Source organism: Euleptes europaea, chromosome 2, assembly GCF_029931775.1.
Source record: "Euleptes europaea isolate rEulEur1 chromosome 2, rEulEur1.hap1, whole genome shotgun sequence".
NCBI classification, from domain to species: domain Eukaryota; kingdom Metazoa; phylum Chordata; class Lepidosauria; order Squamata; family Sphaerodactylidae; genus Euleptes; species Euleptes europaea.
In genome coordinates, this window is record NC_079313.1 from 21,704,347 (window position 1) to 21,730,127 (window position 25,781).

At 43.3% G+C, this 25,781-nt stretch overlaps 1 protein-coding gene across 1 annotated transcript in view; it reads right to left on the reverse strand.

The window, feature by feature from the left end:
• Window positions 1-1,968: 1,968 nt before the first annotated feature.
• TDRD5 (tudor domain containing 5) overlaps window positions 1,969-25,781 on the reverse strand; it is a 33,996-nt gene continuing 10,183 nt past the window's right edge. The window contains exons 6-16 of the mRNA XM_056845574.1: window positions 24,088-24,241; window positions 23,023-23,174; window positions 22,269-22,489; window positions 20,043-20,255; window positions 18,183-18,249; window positions 16,436-16,636; window positions 11,258-11,378; window positions 6,984-7,093; window positions 5,203-5,421; window positions 3,208-3,394; window positions 1,969-2,216 (exon numbers count right to left, since the gene is read on the reverse strand). Of these exons, the coding sequence (XP_056701552.1) occupies window positions 1,969-2,216; window positions 3,208-3,394; window positions 5,203-5,421; window positions 6,984-7,093; window positions 11,258-11,378; window positions 16,436-16,636; window positions 18,183-18,249; window positions 20,043-20,255; window positions 22,269-22,489; window positions 23,023-23,174; window positions 24,088-24,241 (1,893 nt within the window). The remainder of the gene's footprint in view (window positions 2,217-3,207; window positions 3,395-5,202; window positions 5,422-6,983; window positions 7,094-11,257; window positions 11,379-16,435; window positions 16,637-18,182; window positions 18,250-20,042; window positions 20,256-22,268; window positions 22,490-23,022; window positions 23,175-24,087; window positions 24,242-25,781) is intronic.

A 25,781-nucleotide genomic window follows, 5' to 3' on the forward strand; every position in this document is an offset into this window, starting at 1 on the left:
CAATGTATTCATAACGCCTTCAGTCAGCCCCTTACAGGAAGGCAGTCAGTGGCCTCATTGATGATAGGGCTTCTTTCTCTCCCTTGTTCTTGCAAAAAGGATTTCATCCACCGGAAACCAGAGCCATTCCACTAGAGCAGTCTGGCTGAGGATCTCCAATCTAGTAGCTCAAAATGAAAAACTGTTCAGATGCCTTGTCGTCTAGGATGGATGGTAAAACATCTTTTAATGCTCAGTGCCAAAAGAACTGATTCCACTGACTCAAAGCATAAGGAGAAAGCTGCCAGGTTATTTTGAGTCTTGGAATCCTGTGGTCATACCCAAAGACCTTGCTCTGTGTTAGGTAGTTACTGATGCATTTTAACCCACTTCCCTTCTGGAGGTGTGCCATTAGCACCTCAATTCCAGTTGGACCAGCACCCCCAGGCAACTAAGACTTTCCCACAGTGCCCATCCTTGCCTGGCAAAAGAGGAGTTGGTTTGCCCAAAGACATCCTGCTATAGCAAAAACGGGAGGGTGAAGCCCATAGATTAGTGGTTATAACTTCTAAGTATCCAGTTTTTGCAGTCATCGTAGCCTCAAGGAGAGAGGGAAATGGTTGCCATCCAACTGATCAGGCGCTTTGGAATACCATTTATGAAAGAAAACTCACCCTGCAGAACCATGGGGATCTTCATGAGATTTTGGAGAGCTTGTAAATCTTGAATGCTAGATAAGGTTGAGACTGGCAATAGGACGTTACACCCATTCCTCGTTCACCAATTGGGCAACGACAGATGGGAAAGGAAATACTACTACCCAATCAGAATAGTACTGTGCAAGAAAGAGTTTATTAGGAAGTCAGTCCAATAGTTGTTTCCAGAACAGTGAGATGGCAACACGAAATGCCACTGGAATAAGCATGTCACAAAGAAAAATCTATTTGGCACACTCGTCTGCAGTACCTCTCACCCTGCTTTGGCTACTCGTCCTGCCTCTCACATAAACAAAACCAAGTATGTACCAGAATAATGGCGAGATTTCCAGATGCTCTCAAGTGTTGGAAATAATTTGGATTTGGAGCACAGATGGTATTTACAAAAACTTGCTGTTGAGCTTGGGTGCTTCTTAATCCACGTTCCAAAGTCCTCCATATATATGTGTGTGTGTGTGTGTGTGTTAATAGCCACATATACATACATATGTGTGTGTGCGTGTGTGTGTGTATATATATATATGTGTGTGTGTGTATATATATATGTATATATATATGTATATACATACACACACACACACACACACACACATATATAATAGCCACACACACACACACACACACATACACACACACACACATATACATACCTGCATATATACATACACATATGTGTGTTTATGTATATAAATGAAGGAAAAATCTTAATTTTAATGCCGCCTTTCTGCCCGATCTGGGTCCCCAAGGCAGCACACACAGAAGAAATGCTTCTCTCTCTCTCTCTCTCTCTCTTTGTGACTTAGTCTCTCCACACATCTGGTTCTGACCTAGTTGGTTCTATGTGGCTATTAACTGCTCTGCCAGGACATTTCAGACCTGTGTGCCTGGAGTGGCGTCTTTCCATAAATGCACCCCAAACTTACTAGTCAGTTTTGAATGTGTTTTAGAGGTGTTTCAGTGAATATCTAACATCTTTGCAGTTGCTATTTAGAAATGCTGGTGCAAGACACTTGACACAGCCAGACTGCCATAACTGTCAAAACCATCATTGTATTATACAGAAAACACAACTGTAGAACATGAAAAAGCAAAACATGGGGAAACAAACAAACACTCAGCCAAACACTTGGCCCATGGAGGAAATGGACTCCAAGCTATTATGAACCAAGTTCTCACAGCCTCCAAGGGCACAGGATTTTTGCACACCATCTCCAATGAAGTGACCGACCGCTGAAAAGGCTCTGAAAGGCATCCAGCTACTCTGTGGTCTCTTTCATAGATTCACCATCCTCCGGCCGAGGGAGAAATATCCTCCAGATGCAGCTAGGCGTGCAGAGGCCCCCAGGGCTGCAGAAGGGCAGTAAGGGATACAGAACAGTGGAGAGCGCTGATGCTCCGCAGTGAACACCAAGGGGTTGTTGTGACCTCTCTCTTCCTGGACACAGCAAGGACTGGGAGCGGTAAAGGCAACAAGTTGGGTCCTGGAGACATGGTCTTCTTTCCTCTTGGAAGGCACTTCTCCTGCACAGTAAAAAAAGAAGAAGTGTACTGCTCTCATATACCAGGGGTGTCAAACATAAGGCCCAAGGGCTGGATCTGGCCCCTTGAGAGCTCTTATCCGGCCCACGGACCAGCTGAGGCAGCAACCCACCCACTCCAACCTGGGCTGGCGAGGCATAGCCCGGCCCAACCAAGTGACATTTATGTCATATCCAGCCCTCGTAACAATTGAGTTCAACACCCCTGGGTTATACAATCCATTAGATGCGGATTCAGCTCTCTGTCTTGGCTGTGGTTTGTCGGGGTATTTAAGTCTGATTTAAACTTTTGTAGCAGGAACCTGGCAGCCACATGTCAGGGTAAGAACCACCGTAGAAGGGTGAATTATGATTCCTTCCCATATGAATGCACTCCACCCCCCAAGCCAGGCCACGCAATGCCCTCACAAGAAAAAGCCAGAAGTGATGGTTTGCTTGTCTATGTGGCCATACATGTGAACCAGACCACTGTATGCACTGCAGGGCATACTCATAAAGACTTGTAGGATACCCTACGCAATCATTTAAAATATTTATACCCCACTGTTTAGAAAAATCTCAGAGCGATTAACACGAACAGGCATTGAAGATAATCAGGCCAATAAGGTTTAAATTCTTATTAGTATTAGAGGGGCTGGCATTTGAATCAGGATCAACCAAGTCACCTCTTTGGTTCCCAGAACAGACAGATGACTAACTGCGAGCTGGGTATGCAAGAACTTATTTTGAACATCTATACCTTAAGAAACAACCATCATGGTTCACTCAGGTGGTATTCTTGACACCTATATCGTGACTCATTCTTTAGGACCAACATGACTGCAATCTCCAGAGAATTACTAGGGGATAAGGTTCCTGCTTCATCACCCAACAGGATACACCACAGACTGTTGAATGTCACTAGACTCCAGAACACCACAACTACAGGATCTGTATACACTGGTTCCACAGTTTTGCCATAAGCCCATAAGTACCATTGCATTTGTCCACCGGAGAGGTAGACAATTCTGGAAGAGGCTGGGACTTGCAGGCAAGCAGTTTGTTTGCTTCCAGGGCAACCTGACTTGGGTCTGTTGACTGCTGGGAAGGAACAATGGAGATGTAAAACTCCTCCACAGTCTGCCAGGAGCAATCAGTTGCATTTTGAAGAGGGTCAGTTGTCTGCAATCAAATGGAACAGGAAAAGCCTTGTTTACTGCATGAAGAAACCCAAGGAAAGTGTCTGAAGGTCAAGTCATATCGCTATGGGTTCACCAATACATTAATATCCAGTCTCTCTTCCAAATCATTCAAGGCAGCTTCAAGACTGCAGGCCAAGGTTGCACTGAAACTCAGCTACGAGAAACCACTTCTTGCAATGGAAAGTAATGAACATTTGGAAACAATCTTAGCCAACCAGTACAAATAGGCCAGCCCATCCATCCACCCCGCAAGCGCTAGAGGGAAACTAGGTCTGGCAGGCTATTTGCTCAAAGTAGTATTTGCCTGAAGTATGCAGCCTGTTCCACTATAAAATGTCTACTTCAGCAGAATTTGCAGTTTGTAGCTCATTCTGATCTCTCTCCTCTGCCTGCCCTATCAAAAGGACTTGGTTGAAGGAGAGTGGGAGCAAGACAAGGTTGACAAGGAACAGCAAGTAATGGCCTTGGGGCAGGGCACAGCTATGCAAGGGCAGATACCGCACCCCAAAATAATGGGAAGCCCCTCCCAGAGGTCACCAAGGGCTATTAACAGGTACAGACTGATCCTGGAAGCTACACAGGTTGCAGAGAGATGGACATGTGCAGAGACTTACAGGAATTTCAACCAACCAATTAAGTCACATACAATGCCTTGTGATATTTTGGCTGTGCTACTTTTAAATTAGGGACGCTTCATTTTCTCAGCTGTAACACTGGAAATGTCTGAACATCCACATTCTATCATAAACTGTTTATGATGCTTTCAAAATGGATAAAGTGGCGCTGTTGGATAGACCATGGCCTTTTATGCAGGGACGTTTCCCCACGATCACCCCCACCGACTGCTTTGGGGCTTCCTTTAGATTATGCATGCCTTTTCCACCTGTCAAAGGTTGCCTTGCTCTCCCCGCACATTTTGCCTGTGTTTTCCAGATGCTGTTTTAGCCAGAATCTGGAAAATGAAGGGTAAACATATAGGGAGAGTGAGGCGACCTCTGAAGGGAAGAAAAGGCATGCCTAATCAAAAGGAAGCCCCCGAAGCAGTTGGGTGGAGTGACCATGGGGAAATGTCCCTGCATAAAAGGTCCATGAAACCAAGACAAGGGTCACCCTGAACACAGTTCCTGTCTTGGCAGACAGAATGCAGTTAAGGAGTACTGGGCTACAGGAGAGGGTCGGTCTCTCTCCCCCCTCCCCCTCTCTCTCCCCCTCTGGAGACAATTGGTTTTGTTCAGGTTTTTCTGCCGTTACTGGGGTGGGCCTGGCCATTTAACTTACAGGGCAATTTCCCGGTGAGCCACTGCCCTAGAAGGCCACTGGTGTCCAGGAGCAAGCACAGCCAAACCCAGCAACTCTGCCAACGTCTCGGGGGCCACTTGACTCAAACCCTTTATCAGCAATTGCAGTTAGTGTCAGCTCAGAAACTGTCTCTTCCCACAGTGCTGCCAGTTTGGGGTGGGGAGTTGAGATAATTCCCACTGTTGATGCTGCTAAGCTGAACAGCCCTTGTGGTATTGACTAGTAGCACCACATGGGCCACTGAGCCCCAAGTCCATTTTCACTTCCCCATCTACTCCTGGCCTTTACCGCTATCCTCATTTTTACTACAGACCCAGAGCTACTTCCAGTTTCAGCCTCTGAGATAATAAAAAAAGTAAAGTGTGCCACTGAGTTGAAACCAACTCATGGCGACCCAGTGAAAGGGGCTATAAAAGGAATGTAAAAGCACAAGAACGACAACATCACCAGTGGCCGGTAGCTCATCTGCCTGCCCTCCACAACAGCTACCTGCGGCTCCAGCTTTTGGCTATGTTGGGCCTCATTAGTTCTCCCTTCGTTGTTCCAAGTTCGGCTGGAAGATACTGCAATGTCTGGGCACAAATTATTGCAGTGATTGCCTTTTTCTTCTTCTCTGACACAAAGGAGAGGTCTCCAGTCCTCATCCCAGATTTCTGTGGCTAAACAAACAGGCTCCAGGTACGGCAATGTCACTGAGTTGGCTGGATCCTAGAAAACAAACCAAGGCTCCAGTGCCATTCACTTCACAAAAAGGAAAATGGTATTTTTAACTTCCGATAGCTGGAAAAAACACCCCGCAAACAAAATTTCTGTAATTTAAATTACAGTGCCTTATTAGTGGGAGTTACACTCTTCTAAGCCCATTGACTTCAGTGGAACTTAGAAGCGTATAACTCTGCTTAGGATAGAGCTGTTATTTCAATAACCTATATACAGTGTTCAAATATCACAACTGTAGTTCTTATTGACCTGCCAATGTCAAATTTCCAATAAATAAAAAGGCTAATGTACAACCATTATCATAAAAATAGGTTACAAAGACCTATTCATCTTCACAGCTTAAATTGTAGTACTGCAGTCCAAGCTCTGCTCACAACCTGAGTTCGATCCCGACAGAAGTTGGTTTCAGGTGGCCGGCTCAAGGTTGACTCAGCCTTCCATCCTTCCGAGGTCGGTAAAATGAGTACCCAGCTTGCTGGGGGTAAAGGGAAGATGACTGGGGAAGGCACTGGCAAACCACCCCATAAACAAAGTCGGCCTAGGAAACGTCGGGATGTGACATCACCCCATGGTCAAGAATGACCCGGTGCTTTATAAAGGGGACCTTTATAAAGGAAGGACAGATGTTATGGGGAGGGGAAAGACAGATAATGAATTCAAAATTTGCTTAGGATTTTAGTTATTTACTTCAGTTGTACCCCACCTTTCTTCCCAATGGGGACCCCAAACAGCCTACATCATTCTTTTCTCCCCCATTTCATCCGCACTGCAACCATGTGAGTGTTGGAATATCTGGGAGGCAGGGTGCTCAAGGCAGCTTCATCTGCTCTGTATCAGAGCAGAGGCATGGAGCCGCGACCACACAAACACCGAGCAGTGATTCAGCTGCTTTGTCATAGAATCATAGAGTTGGAAGGGACTACCAGGGTCATCAAGTCCAACCCCCTGCACAATGCAGAAAATTCAGAACTACCTCTCTCTCTCTCTCACACACACACACACACACACACACACAGGGACCCCCACTACATGCCCAGAAGATGGCCAAGATGCCCTGCCTCTCATCATCTACTTAAGGTTATAGAATCAGCATTGCTGACAGATGGCCATCTAATCTCTTCTTAAAAACCTCCAGGGAAGGAGAGCTTACCACCTCCTGAAGAAGCCTGTTCCAATGAGGAACCACTCTGTTAGAAAATTCTTCCTAATGTCTAGACGGAAACTCTTTTGATTTAATTTCAACCGGTTAATTCTAGTCCAACCTTCTGGGGCAACAGAAAACAACTCGTCACCCTCCTCTATGTGACAGCTCCTCAAGTACTTGAAGATAATTATCATATCCCCTCTCAGTCTTCTCCGCTTCAGGCTAAACATACCCAGCTCCTTCAACCTTTCCTCATAGGACTTGGTCTCCAGACCAAAAGCAAGCTGCTAGCTTGAAGCTTTTTTCTGTTCTGCTAGGCCCCTTGGAATGATGCAAAACTACAGGATTATATACTGTTTGGTTGGAAGTGTTCTTAATGTTTTTTTAAAATAGGTTCATTCTGCACCTTAGTTTGCAAAATCTTTTCCTTTGGCACTGGTCTTGAATTCTCAGGGGACTCTCTGCAGGGGTTTCTCGCTTGGCAGTCACATGACTTTTTAGAAAAGACATCCAAGCATCCATGCCCTTGCACCAATTGCTCAGTTTTCAGGCATGCCAAATCCTCCCTTCTCTCATCACACCTCTAGAAATAAGAAGTGGCTTGTCAGTCTTCATTGGTTCAAAGTAAAAGCTTCACAGCACTTTGGGCAAATTTGTCTTACAGCAATACCAACTCATTCAACCCAAAATTTCTCAAGGTTACATCAGGATCACTGCCAGAGCCATGAGATGCACCCCATGAGCCCAAAGAGGAGCTCTCTTCTTTTTCCTGGAAGTGTTTCAGCTTCAAAAGCAGTTTGCTGAGGCATGAGGATCTGCCGTTCAAAAGGGAAACTTTCAGAGCTAGTGCAAGCTAACATGGAACAATATTAACCGAACAGGACAAAATAAATAAAAGATGGGGATAATACACTGAAGTACAATACAGAAGAGATGAAACGATGACAGATTCCTTCCAAGAAAAACCTTTTGAAGAAGAATCTATGGCTTCAAAATGTAGAGTGAATGCTGCACTGAGAGCAATCGGGAGAAACAAATCGCCAGGAGCAGATGGAATATCAATAGAGTTATTTCAAGCCACAGAAATTGTGCCCATCAAAATCTTAACAAGAATATACCAACAAATATGGAAAACAAATAAATGGCTCACAGACTAGAAACAGTCAATTTACATTGCAATTCCCAAAAAGGAGACAAAGACTGCAGCAACTTATTGGACCATTGCATTAATTTCTCACGCTAGTAAAGTGATGCTCAAAATCTTATAACAAAGACTGTTATCATATATGGAATGAGAAATGCTAGATGTTCAAGCTGGATTTACAAAAGGAAGAAGCACTAGAGATAATATTGCCAATTTATGTGAGTTACTGGTGCATACGAGAAAATTTCAGAAGAAAATCAGCTTGTGTTTCGTAAATTACAGCAAAGTTTTGAATGTGTGGATCATGAAAAGTTATGATTGATTTGAAAAGTGTGATACAACATCCAATTATTTTGATATGCAATCTGTACTCTGGTCAAGAGGCTACTGTTAGGACAGAATATGGAAAAACAGAATGGTTTTCAACTGGCAAAGGTGTCAGACAAGGATGTAATTTATCTCCCTATGTCTTCAATTTATATGCAGAACGTATCGTAAGGAAACCTAGATTAGATTTACATGAAGGTGGAGTGAAAATTGGTGGAAGGAACATTAACAATTTGAGATATCAGAAGACACCATATTACTGGCAGAAAATAGTGAAGACTTGAAATGACTAGTGCTGAAAGTTAAAGGAGAAAGTGCCAAAGTAAGATTACAGCTGAACAACAAGAAGACAAAAATGACAACTGGAAAATTACACATCTTTAAGGTTGACAATGATGAAATTGAAATTGTTCAAGATTTTCTATTCCTTGCCCCCATCATCAACCAACAGGGAGACTGCAACCAAGAAATCAGAAGGAGATTGAGGCTGGGAAGGGCAGCTAGGAAGGAGCCAGAAAAGATTCTGAACTGTAAGGATGCATTGCTGGTGACCAAGATCAGGATAATTCATACCTTAGTATTCCCCAATACTATGCATGGGTGTGAAAGTTGGAGAATGAAGAATGCTGACAGAAAGAAAGGTGAGTCATTTGAAATATGGTGTTGGAGGAGAGTTTTATGAATTCCATGGACCACCAAAAAGACAGATCAGTGGGTTCTAGATCAAATTAAGCCTGAACTCTCCCTAGAAGTTGATATGACCAAACTGAGGCTAACGTATTTTGGTCATATTATAAGAAGAGAGGGATTGACTCAATCAAGGAAGCCACGGCCCTCAGTTTCCAAGACCTGAGCAAGGCTATTAAGGATCAGACGTTTGGGAGGTCACTGATTCATAGAGTTGCCATAAGTCGGAAGCAATTTGACAACACTTAAGACACACACACAATGCAAACTCCTGTCACAAGCCTAAGCAGCCCTATAAATGTCAGCTATTATTTAACATTAAAAAGCCCACATTTTTATGAGTACCAACCAGGCTGGAATAAAATGAACTCAAGTAGAATAAAATCAAGGGGGAGAGAATACACAAAGTCCATGAATTTAAAACCTGGTCTTCTCAACATTGTGAATGCTGAGCCAAAATACAGATTTAAAATGGTGCTCGTGTCTGGTTGCATCACTGACATTCTGGGACCAAGTAATAAAAAACAGATTCTGTGGACTCGTTTTTGGATTTTGCTCCAGACCAGTGCTTACAACGTCTAGCTAATATTTAAGGCAAACAAGGAAAACAAAATATCTGAGGATAGGTTATTACTTAATATTCTCAAATGAACCATAAATTAGATTCCAAAAAGTAACCCCATGCTTATGCTATGAATATATTAAGGTTTACATAAAAATTAGTACAGGGATGGCAAACATAAGGCCAGCTGGATGGATCTGGCCTCTTGAGAGACCTTATCAGGCCTGTGAGCCAGCCGAGGCAGCACCCCCACACCCCATTCACAATCTGAGCTGGCGAGGCATGGCCCAACCCGACTAAGTGACATTTACGTCATATCCGGCCCTCGTGACAATTGAGTTCAACAGCCGTGAGTTAGTATGTGGAGGATTTTAAATAAAAGGTTACAGGCCTGCCCCAAATTGAATGAAAGGATTGGTAAACAAGCACAATAGTTAATTAGGCTGCATGAGCCAGGCTAAGAAATCAGGAATACTGATTACTTGACTTCCAACATCCTGAATGCCTTGGCAAGGTCCATGATGGTAAGAATGAGCAGAATCAAGAACTATCAAAAACCACGACACGTAAGCAATGCCTAGCTGGATCAGATAGTGGCCCATCTAATCCTACATTCTATCTTCAACAGGGCACAGAGGCTTCCCTAAACTGTCCCCAGCATCTGACATTACGGAAGACTGAAGGAGGGGGAGGAAAATGTGCCATATATGCTTTGGGAGAAGGGAGAAAGGGACAGTGACTGGCTTAGTACATGCAAAGTACTAGGTTTTCCAAAGAGGAACAATCAATCCCCTCAGAAGTGAACAGACAAATTGTGCTTGGGAGTGTGGAATGGACCTGCAGTTTGGGACTACAGGTCACAAGACCAACACAACAACTTTGAACTCTGGCACGTTACACAGGAGAGCCAACCAGTTTTGTGTACATTTCTTGGAAGCTCCCACAGAGAAGATCTCCATGACAGAAAGACAGGCATGTGAGCAAGTGAAATCCAAATCAAGCAAGGGCCAAACTATCGATACCCCACTAGAATCACTTCTGCACTGTCTAGATTTAACTTCAATTTATTTATTCTCATGAGCACAGTTCCAGGTGCTGTTTTAGAACCAAGGCAACTGTACCAGAATGTTTAGTCAGACAAATGCAGAACTGGGTATCATTAGCAGATTGTTGACAGCAAACCTCAAAGCCTTGGAAGAGCTCTCTCAATGGGCTTCAGATGCTACTAGTGATAAGATCAAATCATGTGGTACACTACAAGAAAGCTCCCCAAAGAAGCCAAGTTCACCAAGGTTGAACACTTTAGCACAGGATTCCCTCCCAAAAAACCCCCCATGAATGGAGTGATAAAGTGAGTCCAAATAGCCCAATTAAGAACATTTCAGTATTCTGCTTTACATAGTGGTCAACATGAAACTTCTGCAGAAGCACAGAAGGGTACAAGGTCTCCCCTGGTGTGGCGCTCAAGTAACTGGCATTCCAAGCCATACTCCCTCTGAATATGTAGGTTCTATCTGGCTATCAGAGCAAACACCTGCTTCTAGACCTATCATGCATGAATGTGCTAAGTCCCCTTAATCACATCTTGTGGCAGGGAACTCCTCAAGATAATTATGTTTTGCAGAAAGAAATAATTCCAGTTTGTTCTGAATCTATTACCCATCTATTTAATTGGGCTCTCCCTAATTCTAATATTGTGGGAAACATATAATCACGTTTATCCACACCATGAAAAATATTACAAAAGTCCATGTCTTGTTCTCTACTAACCATCCTTTATTCTACTAGAAGAGGACCAAACACTTCAGCCTTTATTTACATACTGCAGAACTTGTGTTCTTTACTGTAAGTTGATTAGAAGAGTTAAGAGGAAATAAAGTGGAAATAAATAAAAAAAATCACACACACACCCCACACACCTGGGAATGGACTTCATGTTTACAAGTTTCTGAAGATGCTGTTTCTGGAAGATCCTGTCGTGATTCTTGCTGAAACAAGGAAGCATCTCCCTCTTTCAGTCCAACCTTTTGCTTTGGACTGGGCTTCAGATATAAAGTGGAAGGATTAAAATCTCTAAAGCCCTGTTAAACAGAAACAAGGACAATTAATAGAATATTTTACATCAGTCAAAAAAAATCTGAACAACACTTTGAAACGATAAAAATCTGCTTCAAAACAGAGACCAGTCAATAGTGAACAAATGTCAAAAGCTATTACCCACATTTCATTAAATAGTTGGAACCTATAATGAAAGTGTTAAGAGGCAAGTCACTGGTTTCTCTCTGACCCCTCTAAAAAAAGACCACGTTTAAATCAATTATTGGTCAAGTTGTAAATTTTCTAAACAAGCAGACATGTTAACTGGTTGCTATGAGCAAATAAACCATAACGATTTGCAGCTAACTAGAGCCATTACCCATCAAGAAGCAATAATCCAGAACATCTGGACATCTAATCCACATGCTTTATGAGCTTTGGAGTTATCTGCCTACAGTCTACGTAGCCAATAGTAAAATAAAAACATTTGCATTGCTTGTGCCTATACACGTGTAAGGCCGACACATAACGCCCAGAACCCTTGAAAAGCACTGACCGGTAGCTACTGATCAGAACAGCATTTCCCTACGAAACAGAAAATGAAGGCTAAATTCAGCTATAACTGTTAGTCAATCTTCCCATTCGTTTACATGGGAGTGCAAAGAACAAAACTAATTCTCTCCCCTCTGAAGTCAGCCAGCCTTAAAATTGTTTAACTACAGATGATTTGTGCCCTGATTGACTACACTGTTTAGTTGACTGTTTCAGAGGATAGCCGAGTAGAACAGCACGATTTGTGTCCAGTAGCACCTGATAGGAAGAAAGTAGATTATTTTGAAATGGGGTGTTGGAGGAGAGTGTTACGGATACCGTGGACTGCCAAAAAACCAAATCAGTGGGTTATAGATCAAAACAAGCTAAAATGACTAAGACTTTTTTAAATTACTTTTTATTGCTTTTTCCATAATAACACAATCCATCTTATTCGGTATTTCATAAAGCTTATCTTTCCATATGTTAGTAAATAGCAATATATCCCTTAATGTATACCTTCATTGTTAAATACATCTAATAGTTTGGACTTCCACCCCCAGCTTCCTCTTACCTATTCATAATCTAATCACTCCTTCATATTAAAAATTATCTATTCTTACTAGACTAGTATATAATTATTTTTAATTTTCTATTTATTCCTAATATCCATTATATACCAACTGTCATATATAACCTAATCACTAATATTGTCAATTGAAATTAAAGAAAAATTAAAAATGCTAGTAGGTTACATAATAACTCCCCAAAAAAGGATAGATCTATAAATTCTTTACATTGATAAGTAAATTAAAAAACTTATTGTTATTCCCCCACACCTCCCCTTTCTCCCATCATTTCAGTACCCACCAACCCTTTAACCCTTCTTCTTGAACGACTTTTTCTGTCTAGGATTTCTGTTGGTTTTTTCTTGCTTTCTTGGTATAGTCTCTTGGTGGCCATGGTTTCCAGTTACTGCTTCTTGCAAACTTGGGTTTTCATCCTGTTGTGCTTCCTCTTGTTCTCTTCCTTGGATAGGATCTGCCAGTTTTTTGTTTCTTAACAGAAATCCCTCAACCTCTGCCAATGAATTGACAGCACATCTGTTCTGTTTATAGGTGAAGGTAAGACCTTGTGGAGTTAGCCAAGCGTATTTTATTCCATTTTTTCTTAATATCATAGTGAAATCTTTGTAAGCATTCCTCTTTGCAACCAAGTGACGAGGTATATCTTTTAGCAGTATTAATGGTACTCCATCTACTGACAGAGAACTATCAAATTGGATTTGCATGATAGTATTCTTCATTCTGAGATTAAAAAAAACAATCACTAGGCTTTGATTCCTGCATTTTTGGAGACAAGGGGACCCTGTAGATCTTATCTATTGCATAATTTAATTTTTGTTCATTTATATGGAAAATATCAGCAAGTGACTTTATCATGGTCTCTCTGGTAGTTCCATACCGTTCCGGGAGATTGCGTATGCGTAGATTGGCCTCTCTCGATTTCATATCCAAAAGTGCAATCTGGTCCTTTAAGGCCTCTTCTTGTGATTGTATTTCTCCAATTTGTTTCTTATAATCCTTAATTTCCATTTGAATTTCTTTTTGCTCGTTCTCCACTTTTTTTACAGTGATTTCCATCTCATTCATGTCTGTTTTCAGTTCCTTCACTTGATCTTTAATTGTCATAATCTCATTTAAAACATTGTCAAATTTCTGGTCTATAAGTTGAGTCATTTGCTTTGTTTGTTTTTGAATTTGATTATTGATTGTTTCAGTGTGCTTTGTCAGCATTTCCTCCAGTTCTTTGTAATCCATGGCTCCCTGCCGAGCTGATTGTTGTAGAGTCGGGTAGTTTTAATGTAACACAGACCATAAAGTTCCTAGGATATTCCAGTCAGGCTTAGAGACACATCCGGTTCTTCCAGCAAAATCCCTTTCTCAAAGTGAAATGTGGCTGGAGGACTTCTAAAAGTGAAAGAGCTTCGGATCGGAAGTAAAACTTCGTCCCTCCCCCTTCCAATTCACAGTCTCCAGTTGCTGCCTGCAGTGTCACTCAAAACATCTATTGTTATGTCTACCCGTGAATGAAGTTTATAATTCCTCAATCAGGTTAGCAAATATTCCTTTTTTTTCTAGGTTATCTCATGATCTTGGGTGGGGTGGGGGTGCAGGTTCTGTAGCTGGTTTAAGAAGCTCCTCAGTCTTTCTTAATTGAAAAGTAAACAAAAGGAGTTCTTGGCACTTACTCAGGTGTCGGATGCCGGGGTTTCTGTTCTTAAAATAGTTCAATATTTGGTGATTGGTAGAGGAGATCCGAGCCTGGATCCATAGAGGCGCTCACGGCGATGGTTTCTTCCTTAGCCAAGCGGGACAAGCATCCAGACCCTCCCAGGCTTCATTCCCGGGGTAAGTTTGGGAGTCAGACCGCACTTCTTGGCTGCAGGAATTTCCTGCTCCACGTTCCACCGTTTAGGAACGTGTTCGGGGCACTTGAAAGTGTCCCGTTTTCGGAACGTCTCTAGGTTCTCTCAAGAGCTCTTGAGAGAAATTGTGCTCGGAACAGCCATCTTACAGGAAGTCTAAGCTAAAATGACTAAACTGAGGCTGCTGTACTTTGGTCGCATTATGAGAAGACAAGAGTCACTGGAAAAGACAACCATGCTAGGAAAAGTTGAGGGCAGCAGGAAAAGAGGAAGGCCCAGCAAGAGATGGATTGACTCAATAAAGGAAGCCACAACCCTCAATTTGCAAGATCTGAGCAAGGCTGTCAAAGAGGACATTTGGGAGGACTTTAATTCATAGGGTGGCCATGAGTAGGAAGCGACTTGATGGCACTTAACACACACAGCACCTTAGAGACCAACAAGATTTTGGGGATATAAGCTTTCAAGAGTCAAAGCTCCCTTCATCAAATACCTGACAAAGGGATGTTTGACTCTTGCAAGCTCATACCCTGAAAACCCTGTTGGTCTCCAAAAGGTGCTACTGGACTCAAATCTAGCTGTTTAGCTGATTGTCGTAACATCCCTAAATGGCCAGGACAGCACACAACATATCAAGTCATTTTTAAACACTTGACCTCAGGAGTCATATTTGCTCCCCAAGGTTCTCTTTTTTACATAAAGTAGTCAGCTCTTAACAAAGCGGCTCAGTTCAAAACACCACATCAAACCCAGTTTGTGCTAACTACAGTTAAGAATGCTAATCATGGTGTGGTCCTGGATTTGGAATTTTAAAGAAATACATGCAGACACACATGCTGGTTTGTAACAAAAGCCAGTTTCACATTAAACCAGGTTAAAAAGAGAGATAATGTAACTAATTGTAAAGAGGGACAATGTAACTAATTGTAAAGAGAGATAATGTAACTAATTTTAAAATGGCAAAAAAAGCTGATCTAAGGTTTTTGTAAACTAATTCATTCGTCCCATAGACAAGTAATTCTGTCTTTTTCACAGATTTTGGGACAAAGTTCTCTCAGAAAGAAAGAAAGCTAGTCACATGCTGCTTTTGATCTTCCTCTCAGCAAGCTTAAGATTTAGAGTGTGCCATCAGTCATCAACCTTTCTTGCTTTGGTTTAGTGGGGTGTGTTGCTTTTTCCTTGGCTTAGCAAGGTTCATTACAAACCAGTCCGAGAATGCTATGCCCTATTTATATAAATACTATCAATCAACATTTCTTATGACCAAAAGATCAGTCAACATTAGTTTAACAGCACAATTTTACATATAAAATTAATATAGAGATTAAAATTCATAGCCTTATTATGCTGTAATTAATTATACATAAGTCATTAAAACATTCGGAATATCTACTTCCTTGGACAAGGTCTCAGTATAGAATTTGGCCCCTTTAGAGGTGATCTCATTGGAGCAAAGAGGAGATACGTGTAGAATTTTCCAGATCTTCCTGGGAACTTAGAATAGGAGTGAGATATGTGGAATAGATGTATAAATACTAATCTCTGTAGTAGCAGCCCTAATAGCCCAGACTAGTCTGATCTCATCAGAAGGAGGAGAATAAGGAAGCGGCGGAGGAGGAGGAGGAGAAGAGTTGGTTTTTATACTCTGATTTTCTCTACCAAAAGGAGTCTCAAACCAGCTTACAATTGCCTTCCCTCCTACTCCCCACAACAGACACCTTGTGAGGTAAGTGGGGTTGAGAGAGTTCGGAGAGAACTGTAACTGGCCCAAGGTCATCCAGCAGGTGAAACAAACATGGTTCACCAGATTACAGTCTGCCGCTCATTTGGAGGAGTGGGCAATCATACCCGGTTCTCCAGATTAAGAGTCCACCACTCTTAACCACTACACCACGCTAGCTCTTAGAAGCTAAGTATCGTCAGTACTTGGATGGGAGACCAACAAGGAAGACCGGGGCTGCTATGCAAGGGAAGGCAATAGCATATCACCTCTGCTCATCTCCTGTCTTGAAAACCTCATGAGGCAGAACTTCATGGGGTCATCATGAGTTGGTTTTGACTCAGTGGCACACTTTACTTTTAACCTCTATGATCACTACCCACACAAGCAGCCTTATCTCCAGTAGTCTGTCTGCCTTTCACCTTGGAAGGAATGTTCTCTCTGCAGATGACTGCATGGCCTTTTAATCTCAATACATCGTGAAAGTAGATATCTTCATCAGAGCTGGTGTCACAAAGGAAGAGATGAAGGACGCCATCTATGTATTCATCCACCACTCCCACCAGCAGTTTCAACCCACACAGCCTTTGGAATTCAAGTATGGCACCGGTAGTCCAATCACCCTTGAACAAAGAAAGGATGAGCTCAAAGTCAAGCACAACAGATTTCCCAAAAGTTCACAGAAGCACTGGAAGAGACATCAATCATCAATTTATACAGGACACAGTTATAGAACAAACACAGCCCATAGTGTGGAGTCCCTGTGCTGTAGGGGAAAGGCAAGCCTACCTAGTGATCAGAGTGCTGGACTAGAATTTTAGCACCCAGGTTCAAATCACCACTCAGCCATGATGCCCGCTGGGTCACCTTGGGCCAGTTTTGCTTTGTCGGAATGACCTGCCTCACAGGATTGTTGAGAAGATAAAATTTGGGTGAAGAGGGAACCATATATGTCACCCTAAGCGCCTAGAACAAAGGGTATAATAAAAGATCTATCTTATTAAGCACAAATATAAATTACAAATGCACGTTTATCACTTGGGAATGGTTATATCATATATGAACATATGAAGCTGCCTTATCCTGAATCGGACCCTCGGTCCATTCAAGTCGGTATTGGTTGTTCAGAAAGACAGCAGCTCTCCAGGGTCTCTCTCTTAACGTCACCTACCACCAGATCCTTTAACGGGCGATGCTGGGGATTGAACGTGGGACCTCCCACATGCCAAGCAGATGCTCTGCCACTGAGCCACAGCCTCTCCCCAAGTGGTGACTTCCACAGATGAATAAGCCATTACAGATCTAACCTTATCCACCAAAATATCTATCACCTCATATCCCCAAATGCAGTACTTTTCAAGAAGGCCAGTTCACACATACATTTATGAATTATTAAGTTTCTGAACAGTTCAATGATGTAGTGGTGGTGGTAGTAGTAGTAGTAGTAGTGATACTAGTAGAAGAAGTAGAGTTGGACTTTCTATACCACTTCAGGAAGAATCAAACTGGCTTACAATCATCTTCTCTTCCCCACAACAGACACTCTGTGAGGTAGGTGAGGCTGAGGGAGCTCTAAGAGCTGTGACTAGCCCAAGGTCACACAGCAGTCTTCATGTGGAGGAGTGGGGAAACCAACCCGGTTCACCAGATTAGAATCCACCGCTCCAAACCACAACTCTTAACCGCTACACCACGCTGGCTCTCTACGCACACACTGGTGTATCAGCTTCAAAACAGCTTGGGGAGTGTCAGAAGTAGCTTTATCAGTAAATTGCTAACTCCTTACAAACAAATCACAGGTTAGGAAAAAATCTGGATATCAGGGCTCCTTCACCTCCAACAAATGAGACTGCAACTTCTAGTTCAAGCTCTGATGACACATATGGTCAGGTTTGAGTATGGATGGAAGAAACTGTAAGTGGACATTTCAGAGTGAAAACTCCTAGCTATTCCTTTTGTTCATCAAATAAGTAAGAAGGTTATGCAGAGAGGCCATCTTAGAGCACCCCCCACAATTAGACAGTATTGGCTGAGTTTTCATGCTGCTTTTGTTAAATGTCATTCTCTTTGTATGCATGCATGTGTGAGTTTACGAGCGAGAGAAACTGCTTTTAAGTTGTTATTGTCCTACAAACACTTGGGATGACTAAACCCTGAACTCATGCGTACCTTTGCGGGTTTCATCTGGGCCAAACAACAAGGTATAGCCTGGGCAGGAAGATTTGCATAGCATTCTCTGCAATATGAACAAAGCAATAAATCTTAAACTGGGAAGCAACAACATCAGGAATCCCATTTGGTCTCCTGGCTGGGCATTCCCACAGGCATCTTTTTTCATATCTGGTTATTTATTTGTTTACAAAGGCAACACTGCAAGCATGGAGTATAGCACCTGTTATACAAAAATGACTATCGGACCAAGCGGTTCAATGCCACCTCTTACTGACTTTATCAGACCCCGCTGTCCTTGTATCGATTTCATAAGCGATAATGAGTCCAGAGTCAACATTTGAACCTTATACAGGGAAACAAACAAGATAAGAGCTGAAACCTGGTGTTCCCAACACTGTTTCCACCTGCTGGCGCTTTTGGGATCTGAGACCAAGAAACGGCAGTGAGTGCTGCTACAAAATGGCTGCCACGGAAGGCTTGGCCAGTCACAAAATAGCTACTCCAAGCACATTTTCTTTATGAAATCAATATATGCTGCTGCAATCAACAATGTTTTTGCCCCCCTTCTCCTCCTCCTCCCTCTTTTTTCCTGCTTCCTTGCTTGGGCCGAACATGAGACACACTCTAGAAAATGAGGCCCATGATAATCCTCTATGTTTTGTGCATGTCTGGTAGCCAGGCAGTTTAGTAATCACACACGGTTGTTCCGAACAGTGTCCCAAATTACCCCCTCCCTCAACAACATAAACAACAACTACAGGGCAGAAAAGAGCAAGAAGAGGGAATTGAACAATGCTTTACATTTCACTCAGACTTTCCAAGAGGAAGGGGGAAAGAAAAGACCACAACCTCCAGAGAAGTCTGGAGAATGGGGGAGGGGGGCTGGAGTTATCTTCCCTTCTAGAAGCAAATGAGGACTGGAGGCCAGAATCCCCCTCCTTCCTTTCTTTCCATGAGGTGTACAGGGCATGCTGCTGGTGGCAGTGACGAGAGATGGCACAACCATGCCAAGGCAGCAGGGCAAATTGAGAGAGAATAGGGTGACCCCATGGCACAGAGTAGTAAGCTGCAATACTGAGGCCAAGCTCTGCTCACGACCTGAGTTCGATCCCAACCGAAGTTGGTTTCAGGTAGCCGGCCAAAGGTTGACTCAGCCTTCCATCCTTCCAAGGTCGGTAAAATGAGTACCCAGCTTGCTGCGGGTAAAGGGAAGATGACTGGGGGAGGCACTGGCAAACCACCCAGTAAACAAAGTCTGCCTAGTAAACGTCGGGATGTGACGTAACCCCATGGGTCAAGAATGACACGGTGCTTGCACAGGGGACCTTTATCTTTAGGGTGGCTGTGGGCAGCATGCAATGGTCCCCAGAAACATGAGCAAGTGGGCAGCCCCTGTCTAAGTGAGGAGACAAAAGAGTGCTCTGCTTGACTCCCAGCCCAGCCTCCAAAGGGATCCTGTCATGCCACTACCTGACTTTTTCTTATTGTGCTTGGGAAGGCAAGAAAGCAAGCAGGCGCCACATTGGGGATCACTGGGTCTGAACAGTCAGCTATTTTGTTACACATGCACACCAGATAGCACAAGTTAAAATTTCTCCTTGCTGTCAGGTTATGGCAGAGTGAGAGCACTCAGCCGTGGGCACTGAGGTTCTTCATAGGGGCTCAGCAAAACACACATATTTAGATGAAGCTAAAGAGGAGGTGAAAATTACACAGACCTCTTCAAGAAGAGAATACCTCAATTCTGCCACAAATTTCCAAAACAATCCCCAACAGGAATAAAGTAAATCTCTCAAATTCTACTGTATTTCCTTAAGATGTGCCATCTGGAGAGAGGCTAACAGACTATGTACTTACTTGAGAAGCCTCAGATTAGATTTTGGGACTATCCCCATGTTTCCAAAGTCTAGGTAAAACACTTCCACTTGCTGGTCTCTGAGAACACGATGGATAATACCTCGGTACCACCATTTGTCTTCTAAGTTCCTCACACAGCAAAGTTGGCCAGGCTTGACTGAGGCTTCAGGTACAACATAACGGTCTGCTACATTTTTACTAGCATAGCATCGTCTGAAAGACACCCCCCCAAAAAAACCCAGATCACTAAAAGACTAACGTCCAAGAACTGTATGGGTTTTAAGCAGGCCAATTCATATCCCTCTACTCCCCACCCCCAAAGAAAACGGTTCTCAACACTCTGAGGGCAATGAGCTTGCTCAGTCTTCATCAGGCAATGGGGGTGGACTATAATTCACAAACTAACACGTTGTTGCACAGCTAGGGAAAAATCACTCAAGTACACAGAAATCCTGACCCTTGGAGGGGGGCACTTATAGTTGCCTCTGTGACTATGTTGCCTCATGGTCAAGGGGAACAAGCTGGGTGTCCACAAGAAATCACAGAACAACAGAAAAAAGATTTGGAAGCCATTTCCTCCCAAAATCTCCACCTCCAAACACGTCTATAAGCATTTCTCCCTTCCTTTCACTGGCTTTCAACACTGTATGCTTCTTGGAGCATGCTCATGCTATTTCTTTGGTTACTTTGAAGTTAATCATAGTCACATGAACACGTGAAGCTGCCTTATACTGAATCAGACCCTTGGTCCATCAAAATCAGTGTTGACTACTCAGACTGGCAGCAGCTCTCCAGGGTCTCAGGTAGAGGTCATTCACATCACCTACTTGCCTAGTCCCTTTAAGTGGAGATGCCGGGGACTGAACCTGGGACCTTCTGCATGCCAAGCAGATGCTCTACCACTGAGCCACAGCCCCTCCCAGGTGTTGCCCTATGATGGAGGCAAATGCTTTTGAATGGGTGCCTCCTGCAGACACAAAGCCTGAGCTTTTCTAAAGCACCAAGTAGGCACGAAAGCTGGGACTGGTTCCAGGTTTTGGTGGGGAAAGGCTATTTGGTTTCAGTTTCAAAAGAAAGAGGATGGATTGCTCCCTGCGTGGCCGAGGCATTTCCAAGCACAGGGAAGTTAAGAGGTCTGTGCATGGTCAGAGAGTGGCTGTATGGCTGTGGTGTGCCTAGCTGGGTAGGAAGCTCTCCAGTCAAGACTCTTTGGGTTTTATCACCAAAACTCAAAAACTTAGGTGGGCATCAGGAAACACACAGATGGCACAATGGTGCGCCTAGGCGCTCTACAACAGATCACTGCACTAGGAGCAGGGCATCCTCAATAACTGTCCCAGTTCTGGGCATGCCCTTCCCTTGGATTTACACACATCCCATCATTTGCCTCCTTTCAGAGGCAGACCGGTGTGTTTTTAATTTGACCAGCCTTTTGAAAGAAGAGCCTTCAAATTTAACTGAGCTGGAAGATTGTCCTGCTGCTATTTGCTTTCCGGATTTCTAAAAAGCTTTTTAGCTGATTGTGTTCCCAAAGTTTTATTCTTATGTTGAAAACTGCTTTGGAGGTATTGAAAGTCAGCATACAAATTCCTCTAAACAAAATGACAAATGCAAAGAGATGTCAAGCTTTAACTTGCACATATGGATTCACTCTTGCAGTTACAACATGACAGAGAGGGGTTTGTGAACATGGGCTCCAATCATTTGCACACTTGCACAAAATCAAGACAGCCCAGCAGGTTCCCTTCGCCTCAGTAATTCTACCCAATTCACATGCAAAGCCCCACATCCCCACTGCCAAACATCAAGTTTTCTCTAAACTCAAAACATGGCAGAAAATCTACAGGATTTTGCCAGAGGCAACCAGTAGAAGAAGTAGGTTTTTATATCCCGCTTTTCTCTACCTCAAGGAGTCTCAAAGCACCATACAATCGCCTTTCCCTCCCCACAACAGATACCTTGTGAGGTAGGTGGGGCTGAGAGAGTTCTGAGATAACTGTGATTAGCCCAGAAGGCTTCATGTGGAGGAATGGGGAATCAAACCTGATTCTCCAGATTAGAGTCCGGCACTCTTAACCATTACACCATGTGTTTGTGAACATGGATTTCAATCATAGGCACACTTGCAGAAAATCAAGGCAACCGCAGCAGGTTCCCTTTGCCCCACAAACCCTACCCAATTCACATGCAAAGCCCAGGCATCCCCACTGCCAAGAAGATCCTCACCTCATTTCAATCGTCATATCTTCCAGTTTCTCAGAAGTTTCAGCACTGTAAATCTGGACATAAAATTGAGAAGGAGAGACCATGTACTCCACAGACAGAGCCACCAAAGTAGCGCTCTCCAGCTGAGGGAGGCGATGGAGGTGCCTGTCTTGAACAGCATCTGGTGGGATTTCTTCTTTCATTATCTCCTGCATTACATGAAGCTCTTCCAGATCCAGGTGCTACAATCAAGAGAGGATTTCATGTTCAGGCAAATAGTTCAGCAGAAGCCCCTGAGGTTTATTTCTGACACACAAGACAAGCCACCACAGCGGGAAAGCCTTAGCAATCGGAAATAGTTTTCCAGTCCTGCAAGCCTCCATCCCAATACAAATACACCCAGTCCATTTCTCCCCAACCTTTGATAGAGAGACTACACAGGGCCACACAACCCACATCATGCTCACCTTCATTTTCCTTAACTGTAAGTGCTTAGAAAAACCGCTTAAAAGTAAATAATTTCTCCACAACAGCACCCTTGCTGAAGCGTCCAAGCCAAAATGACTTTCATTTATTTGGATCTACAACTGGTCCACGGCCATGCCGTGAAGAACAAGAAAGCTGCTAAGAAAGAGGATGTTCTCACAACCTCATCTTACAACCGACCACACTGCACACCAAGTCAAATCAGAAGACCCTGGCAAAGTGTTATGTAGCTAGCCTCCTACTATGAAATATGGCTGTCAAATGCGATATTATTGCAATGTCACCCTACCGGTTTCACAATCTTTGTTACTACATTAAACTTAGCTTCCAGATTCTTTGTACCCTCTGAAGGAAAATCCCAACAGGGCAGCTCATGCTTATCAGAAGCCTCCTCGTGTGCCAACGAACCAGACAGGGAGATCTCGTGATTAGTCTCTTCATCTGTGGAAGCAACACACACATAAGCAATAAAGAGACACACTATCGGGTATTATAAGCCAAATTTGGTAATTCCCTACAACATTAAGGAAAATGGCACTCAAAAACTCATTATAATGGAGAGACGTCAGCATTTGAGAAAACTGCTGCTCTGTATCTTGTCCATTCAGGAAAATGTGCTGGTAGCATGTGGGAGAGGATAAAAGTACGACAAAAGTGGTCTATAGCTTCAAAAACCAACTGGATGCTATTCTATTTAATGCCATTTGACCAGAACTGGAAAATCCATTGATCTCCAAATAACAAGTAAGGGATAAATGTCACAAAACATTTGCGGGCTTTGCTGGCTAAATTGAACACCTGCTGGAACCCAAGTGGCCACTGATTTCCACAAGAAAAATGGTCAAAGGCCAGGTTGCAACTTTCCTTTACAGGCCTACAGAATATATTATGTATCAAGGAGGACTGACAGTATTTTCATCACCTTCTCGGAAGCTAGGAATTACGGGGCAACTGAATTTTCCTTAGTGGCGTGGCAAATACGTATGTAAATGTAAGAAACACAACTTTCTGATGGACTATAAAAATTGCACAGTACAAACATTCTGATACTCTGAATGGTCACCTGCTTTGCCAACTGGCATGCAAGCAGCGGGGGAACACAGATTTGGATTCTAAGGCTCCTGCTAGTAGCACTTCTACTCGTATGAGATTTCCACCAGTTTCTCCTCACATTGTAGGCCTCCTCTGCTGTTCCCAAGAGTTCACCGATTACCAGAAGCAGGATTTCAGGATGAACTGCATGCAGGATTGTGAAGGAGCAGTGGGGAAATGACCATGGAGCACAGGACGGAGTGGACCCTTACTATTTGGTCCAACCCATTTCCTTGGAAGAACGTCCCATCTCCCTTCTTACCATCTACTGAGCACTGTGAATTGATGTCAAACATGCGCCAATCTTGTTCCCCTTCTTTGCACTCAATATGGAGGATGTCGCTAAGGGCACCAACAAGCTCCATCAGGGTTAAGAAACCCAACTCTCTCACTGGCAGCAGTTCTCTAAACTGCGCCTAGTGGGAAAACAAAAACATAACACATCAAAGCACATGTGGGGGGGTGATCTGCAAGCACTCTCATATCTTTCCCAACCTGCAAAAAACAACTTTATTTAAGGCCCTGGCTAATATATTTTCACAATGTTTTAGCTCATGTGCTAATGAAACTTACTGGATCCAAAGAATGAGGGAAAAGGTAAGCAAAATGAGATCTCTGGCAGTCTTCAAGCGGCAGCTGAACAAACACTCGTTAGGGTGCTCTAGGCCATGGGTGTCAAACATAAGGTCTGCGTGCCAGATCCGGCCCCTTGAGAGCTCTTCTCCAACCCGCGAGCCAGCTGAGGCAGCAACCACCTCCCACTCTCGATCTGGGCTGGCGAGGCATGGCCTGGCCTGACCAAGTGACATTTATGTCATATCTGGCCCTCTTAACAATTGAGTTTGACACCCCTGCTCTAGGCTGATCCTGCATTGAGCAGGGGGTTGGACTAGATGGCCTTTCTGGCCCCTTCCAACTCTATGATTCTGTCTGTCTAACTGGAGACATGCACAAAGTGTTCTGTGAAGACTTGAAAGCATTTCCACTCTCATCCACAGAAAACAGCATACAAACGTTTCTCACCGTAAAGACTTGTTCAGAACATAATTCTGGCCAAGCAGACATCAGTTGCATGGTTATGAGAGTTATAGTCTAGGAGAATAATTTGAAGGTCTCATCTGGGATTGCCCATGTTGGGGGCCCCTGGGTGCAGGGATTCATGGCGCCTTTGCACTTCAGGGCCCCATCAAAGCCTTCTCATCACAGTCCTGACAGAAAGAGATGGCGTCCCAAGGAGCAGAGATGCCAAGAACTGGAGGAAGAGGCAGAACCGAGGCTAGAGCAACAACCAGAAGGATGGGCTGATCAGGCTGCCTCAGTGGTATGGTTGCCAACCTCCAGGTGTAGCCTGGCGTTCTCCCAGAATCACAACTGATCTCCAGACTATAGAGATCAGTGCCCCTGGAGGAAATGGAAGCTTCAGAGGATGAAGTCTATGGCATCACATTTCTGCTGAGCGACCTTCCCAGACACCAGTCCCCAATCTCCAGGGATTTTCCAAGCCACAGCTTGGGGAAGTACAGCTGGCCAATGAATGTAATTTTAAGGCCTGAACATTTGTAAAAAGGAAGCACTTGAACTATAGTTTTATTTACGGATCCAAGCTTTTAATGCAACCCAAGTCTTTAATGCTCCACTTCCCTGAGGACATTAAAGATTTCATTTTTAAAAAAACAGAACAGAAAAAGGGAAAGAAAAGCCATATCACAAACAATTACAATTACATCAGACAAAAAATAAAAGATATACATACAATATAATAAACAATGATACAATAAACAATATATGATGAATGCAACAATTATGAGCAGCAAATAGTGATATAATAACTTGCATTAAACGGTGATTATGGTGACAAAAATAAACTGGAGTCTAGCGGCACCTTAAAGACTAAAATTTTACCCCAGCACAAGGTTTTGTGAACTAGAGCCCTCCTCGTTGGCTCTAGTCCACAGA